The sequence below is a fragment of the Empidonax traillii genome, unplaced genomic scaffold, assembly GCF_003031625.1.
Source record: "Empidonax traillii isolate 1590-97213 ecotype Southwest subspecies unplaced genomic scaffold, ASM303162v1 scaffold462:size771534, whole genome shotgun sequence".
In the NCBI taxonomy this organism is placed as follows: domain Eukaryota; kingdom Metazoa; phylum Chordata; class Aves; order Passeriformes; family Tyrannidae; genus Empidonax; species Empidonax traillii.
In genome coordinates this window covers 536625-554377 of record NW_020955655.1, presented here as the reverse complement: position 1 = coordinate 554377, position 17753 = coordinate 536625, and the positions used below count along the sequence as shown (strand labels likewise).

Sequence of the window (17753 nt, the reverse complement as noted above, 5' to 3'; positions counted from 1 at the left end):
CCGCTGGGGGCTCTGGGCAGTGTGTGGGGGGGTCCATCGGGGGATCCCCCCGGCCCCTCCTGCCCCGCGGTCCCCACAGACACCGCCGGGGACACACCCTCGGGCCGCCAACGCCCCTCCCTGGCACCCCCTCGGCCACGCAGGGCCCGGTCCCTCGCACTCACGGCCGTGCCAGCCCTGCATGTGCCTCAGGAGGTGTCGTGGAGCAGCTCCAAGGTGCAGGGATGAGCTGCTTGAGAATCATCACCAGCCTTAATATTACCACAGGGCAGAGCTGAACTGCTAAAACTACACACAGGACCACAGTGTTTTGTTTTTTCTACTCTAAGATCTATTAAATTTTTTTTTTTTAATCTTGGTTTTTGTTTTTTTTTTTTTCTTAAAAGGCCCAACCAAGGCCATCGTGCTGCTGGAGGTGTTGGCACAAGGCTGCCAACAGCGAGGGCAGAGACATAGCAAGGACACAGGGCTGGGCAGGGAACACACCTCAGAAAACGTGGTGCAATAAAACAACTTGCAGTATCGATGTATTATTTTGCAGCAGTGGATTACGGCGTGAAAATCGAGTTCCACAGCACATGGATGGCAGCAGGAATACAAAGCCCAGCAACGCTGCTCACCTGGCACGAGGCTGCAGGTTTCGTGTCCTGTATCTCCCACAAACACCAGCGAGCTGAACTGCTAGAAGTACACACAGGACCACAGTGTTTTATTTCTTCTAGTCTAGAATCCATTTAAAAAATATTCCCCCCCCCCCCAAAAAAAAAAAAAAAAAAAAAAAGCTCCAGCCACTATTTAGATCCCCAGGGAATCCTCTGTTGTGTCACATCTTTCTAGAGGTAGATTAAAGGGAAATTTTAAGTAACATGACACAGTTGTTTTAATTCTATTATCCCTTAGGCTTGGGCATTAAGTAGTCAAATGACACCTACCTGCACACAGGTAGAGCATCTGCTCTCTCGGGAACTTGCAGAAGTATTTTGTCATCTAAATGCTTTTTATGCAAACCCACAGGATTTGACTCTTAAATTTGTACCCCTGAGACACAAAGAGCCTTTTTTTTTTTTTTTTTTTAAGTCAAGATGAAGAAAAACCTGTTCCCTCTGACAAAGCCAGTTTTAACACACAGCTTAAAAATTCTAAACCTTCAGTGTTTTTTTCAAGGGGCTGCACTGACCTCTCACAGTCCAGGCTGCAGGGTGGCCTTTAAATAAAAGCTGCTTTGCTGATTATTCATCCATAACAACATGACGGGATTTATGAAGATGGTTACAGAAACTGGGCTTAGGATCCATCTCAGGATGATGACATTTGACCAGAACAATTCTCAGCAGCTGTTTGAAAGGCTCAGGCACCAAACAATTCCACCTGTTGTTGAAATTCCACCGGCAAGGAATGCAAAAAGCATCTGGAAGTCTAAACAAGACTCTGGGAAGTGTAAGGGTTAGGCAAGGAGAGATGCCACTGGTTTGAGAAAAGCCTCAGCTTGGTCATCCTCCCATGACCCAGGGTTTCTTCATGGCAGTCACAGAGAGCATTCCTGCTTTATTCCAAGACCATGGTACAAAAAAAAGATCAAAAAAAGAGGTTTTGACTCCGTTTTCTTTCCTCATGCTGCTGTTCTTGTCTGGGCATCCAGCACACTCACTGTCCCCTGAAGTGCTGCTCTTGAGTGGAAAAAGAGGCATCTCTGAAAGGGTAAGACAGTGGCCCAAAGTGCTTTCATTCCAATTTTTGTCTTGCTTGAGTTTGCTTAAACTCAAGGAAGTTTTCTTAGTCAAGTGATCCTTCGAGAGCCCTTGCAGGGCATCAGATGTACTTTGCTGGGATCCACGGACTGGATGCTGGAAGGGGGGAGATCTAAATCACCAAAACCAGCACAAAATTCACCACAAAGGGTGTCCTTTGAATCCAAGTCTCCCTGAGGAATATTCCTTTCTAAGGAAGAAACACTATTTACTATATGTACATTTTAACAACCTTAGTCTTTTCCTCCAAAGTCATCCTCATATTGGGATTGTTTAAACCTACAGCTCTTCCCACAGTCCCCATTCCCACTGCAGCTCCTCACCAACTCATCCCTTGCCCTCCTCCAGCACCTGCTGCCCCTTCCCTTCTGGGATCTCTGCTGACACTCAGCCATTCCTTTTCCAGCACCACCAGCCACACCTCACCCCTCCCACGCAAACTGAAATTCTTCAGGGATAAGGGAAAAACTCTTCCCTCAAAGGGACTCCAACCACTCCATAAACACCAGCAGGGGCTCCCATGTCACAGTAAGACCACTATGCCATGGTGTTAGGGAAGGAACTAGGAAAACCCTGGAATTAAGCATCTTGAGGGTCAACCAGAAACTGAAAAGAGGGATGAAAATTCCATCTTTCATTTATCCTCACGCTCCTACATCCTGAACACCCAGGGGAAGTGCTGTGCCACCAATTCATTCTGACACTAAGCACAAAAGAGCAAGACAAATTACGGGATTAAATTATTGCCTATCAGAACACATTTAGTTTGGCAACTGGTTACAGCCAGAATGAACAAACCTCAATAATCCAGAGAATGAAATGTATTCATTAGCATGGTAATATAATTAAGAATGATCCAAGTTATTTGCTTTCAGATTGTCTTTTAGTACTCCACAACAGTCCATCATAGCAGCTCACACGCTCTACTCAGAAGAGGCCACTATCTAAAATTCTAAGAAAAATACTTCAATTTATTGTTCATTTTTAATTTAATAGATGGTGATCAAGGAAGCATCTCATTTTTCATCTTCAGCCTTGAAAACTTGCTATTCCTTAGAAATCCAGTTATTTCCAAATGGCTGAAGCCTGGAAGTCTCCTCTCTTGGAGGCAGTCACATTATGCCTTTTCATTAATGTTGCAGTAACAGACACAATAGAACCAGTATCCAACAGGCAAACAACAGCACTTATGTTACACTGACTTGGAAGTGATGAAGTGAAGGTACTGGAGAGGAATATTCCCGCTACAAAATAATCTCACTCCGACCTTAACCCTTGCAGAGATGCTGTACTTGCTCTGACGCTGCAGTTATCTTGGAGCAGCAATTACTTTAAGTGTTACTTCAGAGATTTTTCTTTTGTTGAGGACACCTCCCTATGCCAGGACAGGCATCCGTCTCGTGTTACCACTTGGAGTGTTTCCTTACACTGTTGGCAGTTTGGCAGATTCCATTCCAGAGCAGCCTTGCACTCCCAGAACCCCTTTCTGAACCAGCACTTCAGGGCACTCAACACTGACCCTTCACAAGAGCCCCCTCTGGATGGGTGTGATCCCCAGATTTTCACCCTGATTTTCAGGGGTTAACACCTGTCATTATGGGCCCTGCACGTGAAAGGTAGCTGAAAAACACAACTTTGGCTCCACCTTTAAAAAGCTGAAACTGTGAGGGACTGGAGCCCCACCATGCCCTCAAGGCAGGGTCTTACCACCCACAGCAGTCCCCAGGGGATTGCATCCAATTAGGACTAACTCCATTCTTTCTCTCTTTAAAACCATGGGGGGAATATTAACTAAATTGCACAGCAATCACTTCAGAACACATGATTTGAAAATAGTGGGTAATAATATAATTTGCCCGGGCTCTTGAAAGATCCCAGCTGTTTAATAAACATGAAGAACTTACCTCCCAACCAGCCTGACAGGACCTCTTTGCCCAGTTTCTCTTTCTCCTCCAGCACAAGGACTTCTAGCAGTCCATGTGGCTACCAAGTGCAAACATGAGTACTGCCACAAATCAAGCAAAGTGAACTCCAAACAATCCAAATTTTTCATATCCCTGTACTTCATATCACTTCCAAATCATCATCCCTGGCAGTAGGAGACAGTCACAGCAAAACCACTGAGGTTCCAGCAATCAGGAATCCACAGGTAAATCCAGCACCAGAGGAGCACCATGGACAAGCAACAAGTTCTCTCACATGAGAGTATTTGCAAGACCATGGAGGAGAGTTCTAAAAAAATGGGGTTTTTTGGTTGCCTTTTTTTTTTTTTTTTTAAGAAATGTTCAGTATTTCTCCTTACTGTTAAATGTGTTATGTATGAGAACCAGAATTCAGCCCGCTTCAGTTTGCCAGACTAAAGGAAATGCAATGTTTGAGGCACTAAGTCACTGAAGTTCTTTGAGACAGTTTCTTGGTTGTTTAATCAAACAAACATCTCAAACAAGACCATTTTACCAGTTTTTGACTGCAGCCACCACCTTACATAACACCATTCAGAACTGTTAAGGGAATCATTTCAGAAGTATGAGGAACAAACCCAGGTAACAGCAGTAAGACATGGACAAATGTAGGTGAATCCCGCACATAAGTTCATGACAGATGAAGTAACACTCCACTAATTCAGGAAATGAAGACATTGTTTTTAAAAGCTCTTCAGTACCTGTCACTTGACTTCTGTTGCCTCAGGAAATAAAAAAAAAACACACTAGGCAAGATACAACAGGGAGCTTTGAGCTTCACAGTCTTAAGTTGAGCTGAAAAAAAAATTGTATTTAAGGAGACCTCACCCTTTCTTCAGAAACTAAAGCAAGTCCAAACACCTTTTTTGGCCAAACAAGATAAAGACAGCTTTCTCCTGGGAAAAGTCTTGGCAGGACATCAAGTTGAAAGAATTTTATACACTAATATCAGAAGTTTAGCCAGCTTAAAAGCCAGAGACTCTAAAGCCAAAGAGCAATGTATTCCACGTGTAACTCAGGAAGGGTGCTGAAATGTATTCCCCCACCATCCTCTTTTTTAGTTCAAAGTACTTTTTTCCAGGCCTTTGTGAGTTTGGATATGAAAACATTTGTTCACAAGAGGGAATTTCAACCTTGTACCACACCACAGAAGTCTACAAGATACACACCAGAGTAAGAAATACTCTGCTTAGCAGTAGCATTTCCTAGAATTAAAACAAAGGCACACAGCAGGTTCAATTCTTCAGCTACAGAGTCAAAAGCAACTGCAAAAACAGATCCTATTTTTCCTTCAGATGTAACTGATGTAGCATCAAATGTATTAAATCCTGGCACGAGTCAAACGGGTCACAGTTCACCAGGTAAATGCACAGAGCCACCATTCTGCCCCAAAGGATTTCCAGACCGGGCAGGCACAGGCCTCACATATAATAATCACTTAGTGAATTAACTATTACAAAAACTACCACCAAAAAGTGACTTCTTGTAACAACTTAATGGCTAAAAGAGCTTACTGCAAACACTGCAAACCAGTGGAACATTGCTGGGACATCAGGGAATGCTGGGGGACTGTGGGGTTGACAGGTGTACAGGCTCTCATGAACAGCCATGGATTTCACTGCAACCTCTGAACTCCCCCAAGAAGTTTCCCAAGAATAACTTTGTGGAAAAGACTCGTGAAAATCATCACCATCACTAGCTCCCTTCAGTACCTCCAGCCTTTACCCCTTCCAGGCAGGAACAGCACAGTGGGGGTAAAGCAGAGCTTGGAATCTCCACCACCACAGCTAAATACACCCAAAACCAGAACTCAATTTTTTATTTTTGCTTTACATTTCCAAGCATCTCCCATTTGATACCATGGTAAACTGAATGGTCAACGAAATTATTTGCTCTTTTTAACTCAATGTTTACATCAAAAAGCATTCAAATACAGAGTCTTAAGTAAACTACTGCAACAACAATATTGATGCTTCTAATAAAGACTGACAAAAAGAGCTCAATCCAAGGCATTGCTAAGTAGTTCAGTATTTTGCAGTTTGCCTAATCAAACAATTTTGGCTTAGCAGAACATTCACAAAAGAAAGAAATCAAAATAAAACTGACTTCTATTTCCAGTTCAACTGCTGACTGACAGGTCTCAAGGCAGCCTTTGATTTTCCAACAATCTTCTGACTACGCTAGGGGGATTATGTTTACTTACCACAGAGAAAGCTGAGATTTGAGAAGCATAAAGTGCTGCAGAGAAAGAAATACAGGTGCTGAGTAGTATTACTCCACAGAAAAAGAAAAGAAAACTGGTTATTTTAAACAAGAAGTTTATTTAAACAACAAGACGCTTTACTTGAAGGGAAAACTATCTAGGATTTTTTTTCCTTTTTTTTTTTAAAGAGTAATTTACCCCTACTTAGACAGAGATTGCTCTACATGTAACAGCTACGTACAAAAAAGTTATAAAATTGCCCTTGGTTTTACAATGATAAAAGAAAAACATTGAAATTATCCAATCAAACAAGGTATGCAAGGTTTTTGTTTTTAAACAGTGAGAGCAAAATAACTTACTGGAATATAAAGATAAAAGTAGAAGGAGCATGCCACTAACGGAGAGAGGGGCATTTTCACAGAACCAGTTTGTTTTCCCACCCCATCTCCATTAAATGTTGATCAAAACATACCATTGGCCATTTAGTTAAAAAAAATATGCATTATGTCTGTGCACGTCACCAGTTACTTTATGTACAATAGAAGGAATAGGAAAAAAATCAAGAGAGAAGAGAGAAAACTATACTGCAGTAGTCAGGATGTGGCTGAACCAAGTCTCATTTTTCTAATTGTGAAGTGTTGCCTGCGGGAGCACAGTTCTGGAGAGGAAAGTAGCAGGTTCTTTTTTGTGTGTTTGTTTTAGTAAACTCCTCCTGTTTGCTGCTGGAACACATCAATTGTATCTTCATCCTCCATTTCCAACTATAGCAGAAAAGAGAAAAAAGGCTTTCAGCTCTTCTCAGATCTCTGCCACAGGGCTGGGTTGTTCTTACGGTTCCTATCTTTGTGTTTACTTTTTAACCAGACCAGCCCCACTCCCCTCCACCCTCACCCCTTTGCACATTTAACCTCACTAACTCCAAAGCAAAGAAACTGCATAAAAAGAAAAGCCAGCTCATAACTGTTGTCCTGGAATGAATTCTGATGTTAACTTCAGAGTGCACTGCATGGCTCCTATAGAAAAGACTCCCAGTATTTTACTTCTGTTGCCTGCTTTGCCACTGCACCTTTGTTCTCTTATTTACTCCCTCAGTTTACCTTAGAACATTGCCACAGTTCCCCTTGGCTGCTGCTGTTCCAACGTGCAAAATGGCTACAGCACCGAAAGAGCAGCCTGGAATTAAGGCCTCTTCCCAAGCAGGCAGTGAAACAAAGGATCAGCAAGCACAAAAAACCCTGAAAACCCTTTACATGTAGCCATGTAACAAACTGCCAGTGAGGAACAGCAATACTTCATTGAGAGAATTCTCTTTTCTTGCTGTGATTTTTACAGTTGATATTCCTGGGATGTTTACGGCCCCTACTGACAAAATCTCTACGAAGACTGAAGGAGCTGCCATAACTAATGCAAGTTTTATTTCTAAACAGTCCCAATTGCTGTTCAGGAAATCAAACTGGTCCATGGCATTTACCACAGCTATAAATAGACTGATCCCAAGCTTCAGCAATACAGGGATGGAGAGAAAAGCACCCTGTTGCCTCGATTACCAGTATTCCAAGTTAAAAAGTTGCACAGACTGTGGCCATAAGAGGCACATTCTTTGAAGCAACAGCTTCGAAAACTCAGACCTAAAAACAAGAGTCTCTTATTTCATAACAAGTGGTTCTGAACAGCAGTTAAAACTGTATCACTTGGACAGGCTGATTAAACACAGCTCCGGAGAGCAGTACAGAAAAATGCTCAAGAGTCACAGTGAACCATTCTGTTCTCGGAATGTTCTTTGTTCAGCCACTTAGAAACAACCCAAACTTCTCCATGTTCATTAATTTTATGCTGCTGAAACAGCTTCAAATTATAAACAACAGAAAATTACCTTTGTGTTATATATTGCATTTTGCAAGCTTGCAAACAGGATCTCTGACAACATCCTGACAAGCTTTTATGTAAAAAAATAAAGCCGTTGCTTCAAGAAGAACTCAGTTCTTAAATTACCATCCTTACCTCAGAGCCATGACTCAATCAAGTGACAGTTTCACAGGACCCACCATCTGTACACTGCACTTAATTTTCTTATTACAATGACAGAGACTCATTACTCAAAACACTAGAGAAAGTCCTGGAATCTATTTCTAATAATTCTAAACTAGTTACACCAAAGTAACGGTAAAGAAAAATCCAGTTCTATCACTAATAGATACATTTACACAAGTATTTTATAGGAAGGCAGAAGCATCAACTCCTGTAGCAAACTTGCAGGGTGTTTTTGCAGTTCTTTAGCCTTGCTTTTGCTGTTTACCTGTGCAGGTGTGTCTGTTTCATTAATTGGCTGCCCATCGAACCGGAATCTGATTTGCCTCATTGACAACCCCTGGACAAAGAGAAGCAACACAAAGGGACGTTAAGGCTGGTGTAGAAGTACTCACTGGTTTGCTCTTGAGCTTGTCACTGAATTGCAGCACAATCATTAAAAGCCACCCTAATGCAGGACAGAGTTTTTGTCCTCCCCTCATGCCCTGACTTTTCGGCATTTCACTCCAAATCCCTGCAATCTGTTTTGTATTAAACATTGCATTGTGTCCAACAACTCAGAGAAGCAACAGTGCCCCCACTGACTGCGAGTTAAAATAAAGCCATTCCTGGTACGCTCCAAAGGCCAGGAGGTTCATTGTGCTTTTGAATAATTCACTGAAAAAAACAGATGCAACACTCCAGGTAACAAATGTCAAGCAGTGATATTCAATACTCCTTTCTGATCTGCCCCCAAAACAAAAGGCATTCTTAAAATATTTTGCCCAGAAATGAAACAACAATATTAATCTTCAGCAACAAAGAGTAAGAAATGGGAACTTTTTATGTCGAACTCCTACTATCAAGAAATCAATGTTTTTCCATGCACAGAAGGAACTTCCAAATAAAATAAAGGAATGTTCTACTGCCAGAAATTATTGAGTGGTATTTTGAATGAGCATTTCTACCACATAACACTCATTTTGCTGACCTCTTCCATCCCTGTAATACTTCTCATTCTCCCCTGAGCCAACAGATTGAAAAACGTAACTTGGGAGCAACAACTAATAACATCAGCTCCAAAATCACTGGTGAGTTTGCAAAGGTGTTTTACATCACATTCTGCAGGAGAAGGTGAATGACATTTAGGGATACAACCAGAGCCTTGGGCTCTGCTTCCTTCCCAGTTCTGTCTATTCCCTCTGGAGTATCTAAATATCCAAGAAGCCTCGTTGGGTTTTGAAACCAATCCAGTGGATTGCAGGGTCGTGCTTTGGCATCTCTGAGTTAGAACAGAAGCCTTCACTTAGCTTTGCAAGAGCGGATGTAACACACAAAGGAAAACAATGTAGTAATTATTTCTGAGGAGCAGATTTGTCAGGGAAACATATTTTAATAAATACAAGTAAACTTTTCTTATTAACTTAATATTTCATAGCAAAAGGCCTTCTCTGGCAGGACTGAGACTCTGCAGTGTTCACTCAGAGCATCCTCTGGTCTGAGAAAACCCTGTGGCTCAGTGTCGTGGCAGCAACGTGTTTCTGCACAGCAACATTTGGTTGGAGCCCTTTTCTCTGACATTACGTTGCTTAAAATACACATTTCCTCTTCCCAAAAGTGTTGTTCATTGCAGGTTCCTGACAGCTTTACATGCTAAATAAATGTTAGCTGAAAACATACTGAAAAGCTCTACTTTGGTGGGATTAGTGTCCACAGAACACCGAGCTTATGTTCCATGGATGATTTTTTCACCACTTAAAATAATCACGAGTAGTCTTCATCTTCTAAACAGATCATTCAAGGGTTAGTTACTTCCATTTTAGGTCTCCTACACACACTAAACGATTTTCATTCTTTAAAGCTGCCAAATCCTCTACTAGACCACCTCTCCAAAGTGAAATCTAAAGTCCACAGCTGAAGGATTTTAAGCCTGAGAGTACCTGGTTAGGTAAAAAAAAATACATGAATAAAACCTAACTTTTAGAGACGTGCAGAACAAACGCTTTTAAACAAAGTCTGAGAAGCACCTAAGAAACAAAATGTAAAGACAGCTCCATCTCCACAGAAATATTCTTTGGATATCTACTGGATAAAACTAAAATCAGAACAAATCTCTCCCACTATCAAGATTTACTAATTTCTTTTCCTCCAATTGACACCTGAGGTTTTTTCTGCTAGTTTTGTTTTTGGGTTTGGTTTTGTTTGGTTGGGTTTTTTTTTAAGTAGAATAGACTTTTTGGGCAGTTGTACAATCTTACTTTTGCTCATTTCAAAGTAACTGAAATATGAATGGTTACTTCTTATTTCCCAAGACTTTACAGACAAATAACCACTCCTCAAAATCCCAAAAAGACAGATACAACTGGACTTTACGACTGGAAAAAGCAACACAGGGTGATTTGCAAAACATAACAAGAGTCTGTATGACTGAGGTAGGAAAAACGAGCTCACAAGTTCAGGCATTCACTGATTTATCCCCAGAACACTCACACAAGAACATATTCACATGTTCAGTAAGAGCTGATTTTTTCCTCTCTTTATTCATATCCTATTGTGGCACAGGGTAAGCCAAAGGGGTCTTACCACTCTATGGGTGAATTGCAGTTTGTTTTTCTTGGTGATTAAATATTTTATTCTGACTTTACTTTTATTTAATACTATCACTGAATATTTCTGTTTTGTTTCAAAAACCCAACATTTTCCAAATTCTGAACGCTTTTGAAGAGCTGGAACTTTTTAAAGGTATACAGTCATTAAAAAAAAAAAAAATCATGGACAGCAGAGACAAAATTTTCCTTATCAAAAGCTTCAGAAGAAAATGTTCCATAGCAATACTCCAACAGGTGTTTTTAAAACTTGTAGTAGCTGCCTGCAGCTGCCACCACTCCAGCAATATACATGATTTTTGTCCCTCAGAGGAATAATTTGTCAACTAGGCCACAAGAGAAAAACCAAGGTCATCATTAAATGTAGAAGCTCCTTCTCAAACTAAATATCCTCTCATGTCAATACAGTAATACTAAGATAACAAATCACAAGTCAGTGACCAGACCAAGAAGTTACTCAGAGCTATAAAAATCCCTGATTATCACTCAACCCTCTCTCCTAAGTTCATACCAAACCCACCCTTTCCAGGCTGATATTTCTGAGCAGCAGAGCAGCAGTTGCCTCCCAAGAGCAGATTTTACAGATAACAACCCATCTTTATTTCACCCATTTCCTGTCACAACCCTCTCAGTCCCCCCTGCAACAGACCCTCAGGACAATACACTTTGCACAACACAATTAGTTTCAGTTAAACCTCTACCATTTTGCATATTTGCACAGCTTTAAGACTGCAAGTGTCTTCATCTGTCCCCGTGGAGATCACTGTCCCCCAGACACCGTTTCTCCTGAGATCATACCTGTCGTTCACAATAGGCTTTCATTAGTTTACTAAGTGGTGTGTGCCTCTTAATCTTAAACTGCACCACAGACCCATCTTGCCCTGCCACCTTCAGATTAATGTGGTCATTGTTTTCAGTCTTCACTCCTTCCTGTGGAGGAAATAAAAGGAAAGAAAAAAAAAATAACCAACACTTTTTTTTTAAAAAAGGTATGAAACAAGAAGTTAACATTTTACCAAAGTGCAACAGGTCATTAAAGAAAAGGAGGAAATAAAGATACTACAGCTGTTTACTGACTTGAAACCTTGAATAGGAAATAAAGGACAGGAGTTTTTATTTGCAAATTTAAAGAAAAAAAGCCATGTACAAAAAAACCCCCAACCCCAAATCCTACTAATATTAGCTGTCATTCTGGAGACTGGCAAAGTAGCAATGAAGAGTTACTAGGCCAGGGGTTTAACAGATTTAAAAAAAAAAAAAAAGTTATTTCTATCAAGGGCACAATAATATGCAACATCAACGTTGCCAATGAAAGGGATGAAGTTATCCGTGTTATAACAACGATCTGTTATAACTCTGTTTTGTGTTATAACTGCGATCCCAACCAGCAGCAAGGCTCTTTCTCGCAGCATCTCAAACTTTTTCCTACCGGTTGAGGTACTTGTGAAGAAAACTTTCGAGATACTTTGAAGGCCTGTATTTGAAAGGGCGACAAAACCTGAAGCGACCCAAAGCCTCCCCTTCAGAAGAGGTTTAAGAACACCTCCCCTAACACGCAGCCCGACCCTCCCGCTCCCGCTGGGAGGGGAAAACCGCGGAGGAGCAACTTCTAGCTGGGCCCCTCGTGTTGTGGGGGCAGGGGAAGGGGATCCAGCCCGTCCCGCTCGGGGGCTGCCCCGAACCCACATCCCACAGCCCACAGCCCAGCTTTGTTTTCCCTCGTCCCTGCGCGCCGGGACCCGCCATGTGTCCGCTCCGCGCCCTCCGCCACTTCGAACTCGCGTTAAAAATTGTGGGGGGAGAAAAAGGAAAAAAAAAAATTTAAAAAGGAGAAAAAAAAAAAAGCTTCAAACCATCCATCCCCTCGTCCGTGTCCCTGTTGATTCCCGCGGTGGGGAGCGGGGCCCCCGCGCCCCCCCCCGGCCCGGAGCGGGGCCGGAGGCGGCACAAAGGGGCCGGAGCCGAGCGGGGACCGTGTGGGCAGCGGCGGCCGGGGCGGCCACGGGGATGCTGCGGCCGAGCGGCGGCAGCAGGAGGAGGAGGAGGAGGAGGAGGAAGGCAGCAACAACCGCCTCCAGACCTGCCTCTCTCCCCGCGGAGGGCGGGAAGGCGGCCCGGGCTCGCCCCCCCCTCCCCGGGGATCCCCCGCCCGCCTCGGGAGCCGCGGCCGCGGCCCCCCCCCAGACCGCGCAGGAAAATGGCGCGCAAAGGCGGCGCGGGGGCCGCGGGCCGGGGCCGCCGCCTGAGGGGCCGAGCGCGGCGGCGGGAGCGGCGGAGCGCGCCGGCCTCACCTTGGGCTTCTCGTCGGCCATGGCGAGTCGGCGATGCGGGGGCGGCTCGGAGCGCGCACAAAGGGGGGGCAGAGCCGGCCGAGCGCGGCGGAGAGAGGGAGAGAGAGGGACAGAGAGAGGGGAAGGCGGGGGGGCCCGGGAGCGCGCACGCACAGCCGCGGGGCCGCGCCTTGCCCCCGTGCGTGCGCGCACCCGCCGCGCTCTCCCCCCCCCTTCCGAGCGCGTCCCCGCCGCCCATTGGGCCCCGGCGCGCGGGGAGGGGGCGGGGCCAGGCCGAGGCGGGGGGAGCGGGAAGGGGGGGGGGGGAAGGGGCCGGGGGAGGGAGCGCGCGCGCGCCCCGTGGCCGTTACATAACGCGGCGGCGGCGGGAGGGGAGGGGCGCGCGCGCGCCCCCGGGCCCGCGCTGCCCGCGCGCTGCGTGCGCGCGCCCCCGCCCCGCCCCGCGCGGCGGGCATTGTCCTCCGCAAAATGGCCGCCGGGCCGCCCTCACGGCCTCCTCGCGCCCTCCGCCAACACGCCCTGCCCTGGCGATCCCCCTCGTGTAATGACCTCCTCAGATACTGAATCTCCCCAAAGCCGACTCGCCACAGCCCTATCAGTGTCCCCTCAGCACCTCATGCTGCTCTCCCCACACACACACCCTCCCCTGAGGATCCTTCTTGTCTCAGCCTCATCTTGGGCCTCCTCATATTTTAAATCTCAGAGCTGCCCGGCCGCCCAGCAGTGCCCCCTCAGAGCCGCCTCAGTGCCCCACACAGTGTTCTCTGCACACACACCTTCCCCTGGCCATCCCCGGCCCGACTGAAGGGGCTGCCAGGGAGCTGGTGGAGTCCCCATCCCTGGAGGTGTTCAAGGAAAGGCTGGACATGGCGCTCAGTTCCCTGCTCTGGTTGACGTGGTGTTGGATCAAAGGTTGCACTCGATGATCTCAGAGGTCTTTTCCAACCCAGTTGATTCTGTGATCCCTCTTCTCTCAGCCTCATCCTGGGCCTCCTCAAATCTTCCCCCCCGACTCGTGTCCCTTGCTGTGTTATGGATGACACTGATGGAGGCTCTGGGGTCTGGCACCCACACGGTGCCCTCCAAACCCCCTGGGCTGCCCCAGTGAGGGAGAGGTTCAGTGCCTGCTGAGGGAGCAGAGTCCCGGCTACATCCCAAAAATGCACCTTCAGTTGAACTAAATTCGGTCAAAGTTTATGTGTGTTCTTCAGCAAGCTGAGGGCATGATGCAGCACCCCAAAAATTACATCACAGGATATGCCAACAACGATGTGATTTCTTCAAGTTCATTCCAGTGGAAGGGAAGAGGAAATTTTCAGCAACTCCAGGGATTTCATAGGTTCCCACAAAATTGTTTTGGTGCCTTTTTTCTTCAGCATTACACCCACCGCAATCATTTGTTCCTCTGCATCACATAGATGGAAAAGAAACACCACAAAAATGACCCCTGTCAATACCTCAAGGATGGATTTTCCAGGTGGGCATCATTCCACACGGATGCCGCTCCACGTGGTCACACAGTCTGGGTCACAGCACAGAGGTGGCCATGTGGTCACACACACCCTCTGCTCCCAGCATGAAAAAACTTCCTGCGCCACTTTGGAGATGTTCCTTGTCCATAATGAACTACTGAAATAGCAAAATATCGAGTGAAGAGAAACTCTGCTTACAGGCAGAGCCCAGGCTGCCAGGCTCCCTTTTCACTGTCAGCTCTGATCCCCCTCCTCTGCCTGTGTTATTTTACGTTCCAGCTCCTTCCGAGTACAGACACAGGGATTGTTTTTTTTTTCTGGAAACTGAAGAACAGTAACACTCACTGAGCAGAGGAAGTTAAAGCCAAACCTTTATCCGAGTCCACAGTTGAGAAAATAACACAGGCACAGCCCTACCTCAGGCAGGCAGGCAGGCAGCTGAACTTCCACAAAATGCTGCTGTGAAGCCTTTTACCATCTCCTTGTGGTCCAGGCTCCCATATATTGTAGAACTTTCCCTCTGCTTCAGTACTCTGAAAGATCGAATTTAATCTAAAATTTCATAGAACCTCTCACTTTTGGTATTTTACTCCTTCTGAAGAGTCTTCTTGAGTCAGTTCTGGAAAAATCCCAAGCACTGGAAGCACTCAGTCTGACCCAAGAAGGCAACAGATGCTGTTTCAAATTGTGACTGAGACTCAGACACTCCTTTGAGCTGTGCTTCCACTCCTACCTGTGTCATTTGCCTTGATTTATCATCAAAAGACTGTTCCAATCACTTGATCCTGCCTGTTTTCTCTGACTTTAATTACTCATGCTATTATTTTTCTATTTATTTCAGTCACAGGGAGCTGAGAAGCACCTGTGGCTAGAGAAGACAATGTGCTTCTGCCCAAATCCCCCTCACATATGTGATGGTTGATCAGCCTCCTTTTATTTGAGCTCTGAAGAGCAATGGGCAAGCCCTTTGGACCTTCTAAAGTCCATCATCATCACTAAGCAGCAGAACTACATGACAAGGAAATAAAGCACCTTAATCCCCTCTCTATTCTTCTACCTCATCCATGGCATTTTTAAGCAAGACTCCAAACCCACAGGGTAGTTCAGAGAACAAAGGCCAAGTGCCAGTTCCCAGTGGACCTTAAGTTCTATTTTTAGAAATGATGCAACATCTCAGAGAAATGTGAGGAAAGGCATCACAAGGCTGATGTTGCACGACCGACCGTCCTGTTTTTATTTTGCTGTTGTCATTTCTTGCCCCTCCCTCCTTGAGGATCCCTGTGCTTCTTTGGGAGGTGGGATGAAACTGCCTGAGGCCTGAGCACGGCATGAGAGAACTGAAGGCAGGAATGGCTTCAAGAGAGACACACATTAAGGCAGCATCACAAATAGAACAAATGTGCTAAAAAAGACAGGAAAATACTCTAGATTTTATGAGGACATATGGGATTGCGCTGCCACTGCAGGAGTTAGATGTGCTCAAAAAGGCTGCAAACTGTTTCAGCTGTACCAGCATTGGCCTCACCGCCAATTACACAGATCCCAAATCACAGAGCAGGTTTCTACAAACCTCATCTCTATGTGGCTTTTCTTTTTACATAGCAACAGAGGGAACTCTGAGAAAGCAGAGGCTCGGTGGAGCTGACAATAAGCAGTGCTAAAACCTGCAAAGGGACCGGCAGCACTCGGAGCGAGCGGCGGGGGAGAAGCCACACTGGGAACAACAAAGGCCAGTCCTGCAGGGCCGGGGCTGCAGCAGAGGGGAGCAAAGCAAAGCTTTTTGTCCCTCTCAGCTCCTCCTCTTCAATGCAAGGAGCTGAAGGCAAGTGAATAGGGAAGCATCCCAGTGAGAATTCCTGAGACATTCCAACTCTGGCGGGGGAAAAAAAAAAAAGAAAGAGGTCCACGTGTTGTGTCTTAAAATATTTCCATGCTTTGTTTAATTTTTGTACAGCAGTTTTGTAAGGAAGAAATTTGGTGTATCTTGCAGAGCTCTTTGGCTTAATTCACCAGCCTCTAGTGAACAGGGTAGGGAATACAGGCATTCCACCTGCATTCCCTTCACACCGAGATTTTAAATCATTAAGATTTTTAAGATATTAAGGCAGCTACAGGCAGAAGGTGTGTGCTCCTGCCCATCAGCAAGCATAAGCCTACAAAACAACTCCAGCCCCTCCAGAACTGTGTGTTACTTTGCACTGAGTCCAAGGCAAGGACAGAAAGCAAACAGTAATTTGGAGGCGTAAATGAGCGCATCGAGCTCAGCCCCGACCCTGCAGGTCTGAGTGCTTTACTCAGGCTTTGCTCTTCGTAAATTCTGGCTTAGCCCTGGGAATAGAAATTGCCTTTTGCCCGGGGCCCTGCCTGTGCTGTGCCTTTGCTGTTCACGATGCTGATCATTTCCCCAGTTCCCCAAATAGCTTCCAATCCTCCTGTTTCACAACTTACTAACTCCTATCCTCATCAGACCTTTTTGTTTTTATTATTGCTTTTCCTTATTCTCCTGGCTGTAAGACAGCAATGCAGTTTCTCTCTGCTTTTGCCTTCCTTGCTGGACCCAGAGCCTGTGCTCCAAAGCCTTTCTGAGCAATATGAAGTTCCACAGTGACACAGTCAATCCCAATTTTGCTTAATTACCTGGACTGGACAGGCACATAAGCCTTTTTGGGACAGGGAGCAGGAATAGATATGTGCAGAGCTCCAGGGTTCAAAAGAGGACTAAGAAATGTTAGGATTTTACAGTAAAACTGTTGGAGCAGAAGAGGACACTGCAGAAGATCCACCACCTCAGCCATCAACACTTCTCTCTCCGTGCTGAGGAAGAAAAAAAAACACCAGTGAGGGACAGGCACTCTCTGGGGTCATCAGGCCTTGCAATACAGGTGGTGAAGGTTGGTCACCTGCCTTTGGGCTGCAGGCAGGGCCGTGTTCCCTACACAGGGTATATTCCATCTATATTCTGCCAGTCATAAGAAACTTACGCAGTTGTAGAAGCAGCACCTTACCCTTGAGGAGTGGAGGCAGGAGGCCTCTTACTGCTGGGTTTTCATCCAGTTTTCATTTGTGTCTGGAGCCATTTTAGATCTAGGCATCCCCACTAACATCCTCAGAAGTCACCAGCACAGAGCAGCTCCATTTTGTAAGACAAGAGCTGAGTTTGATTTTGTACAACAGAGATTAGAAATATATGCACATCCCCAGTAACAAAACCCAGGACCCTTACACACAATAAAAAGTGAGGTATTTAAAACTGATGAGTCCGTTTCTCAAGCAGCTTTCTGAGCATTTAAGTTCTCCTACCCTGCAACAAGCCAATCCTGCTGACCTGAGCAGACACCACTTCCTTTCTCAATACAGCTGGTGAGACGACATGCACTTTGCCAGAGATAACTGCTGGCTTTATTTTTATTGGAAATGATGGATGCAGCAGCTGATAAGTAAAAAAGGGCAATTTAGCCGTGGAGT

The 17753-nt window shown here is 45.3% G+C and overlaps 1 protein-coding gene across 2 annotated transcripts; it reads right to left on the bottom strand.

Annotated features, from left to right (window-relative positions):
- Positions 1-5514: 5514 nt before the first annotated feature.
- SUMO2 (small ubiquitin-like modifier 2) lies at positions 5515-13009 on the bottom strand. 2 transcript variants are annotated; one of them, XM_027895607.1, is made up of 4 exons: positions 12817-13009; positions 11324-11455; positions 8209-8280; positions 5515-6673 (listed from the first exon to the last, which is right to left on the bottom strand). In XM_027895607.1, exons 1-4 carry the CDS (start codon positions 12835-12837, stop codon positions 6611-6613), a joined length of 288 nt encoding a protein of 95 aa, XP_027751408.1. In that variant the 5' UTR covers positions 12838-13009; the 3' UTR covers positions 5515-6610. The 2 variants fall into 2 exon arrangements, with proteins under 2 accessions (XP_027751408.1, XP_027751409.1); XM_027895608.1 differs by lacking the exon at positions 12817-13009 and adding an exon at positions 12251-12286.
- Between the last annotated feature and the right edge of the window lie 4744 nt (positions 13010-17753).

Coding starts and splice junctions, on each gene's coding strand:
- SUMO2 (XM_027895607.1), bottom strand. CDS start 12,837: ATGGCCGACGAGAAGCCCAAG. Junction 11,456..12,816: donor TGGCCGACGAGAAGCCCAAG/GTGAGGCCGGCG, acceptor TTTCCTCCACAG/GAAGGAGTGAAGACTGAAAA. Junction 8,281..11,323: donor AAGCCTATTGTGAACGACAG/GTATGATCTCAG, acceptor CTCTTTGTCCAG/GGGTTGTCAATGAGGCAAAT.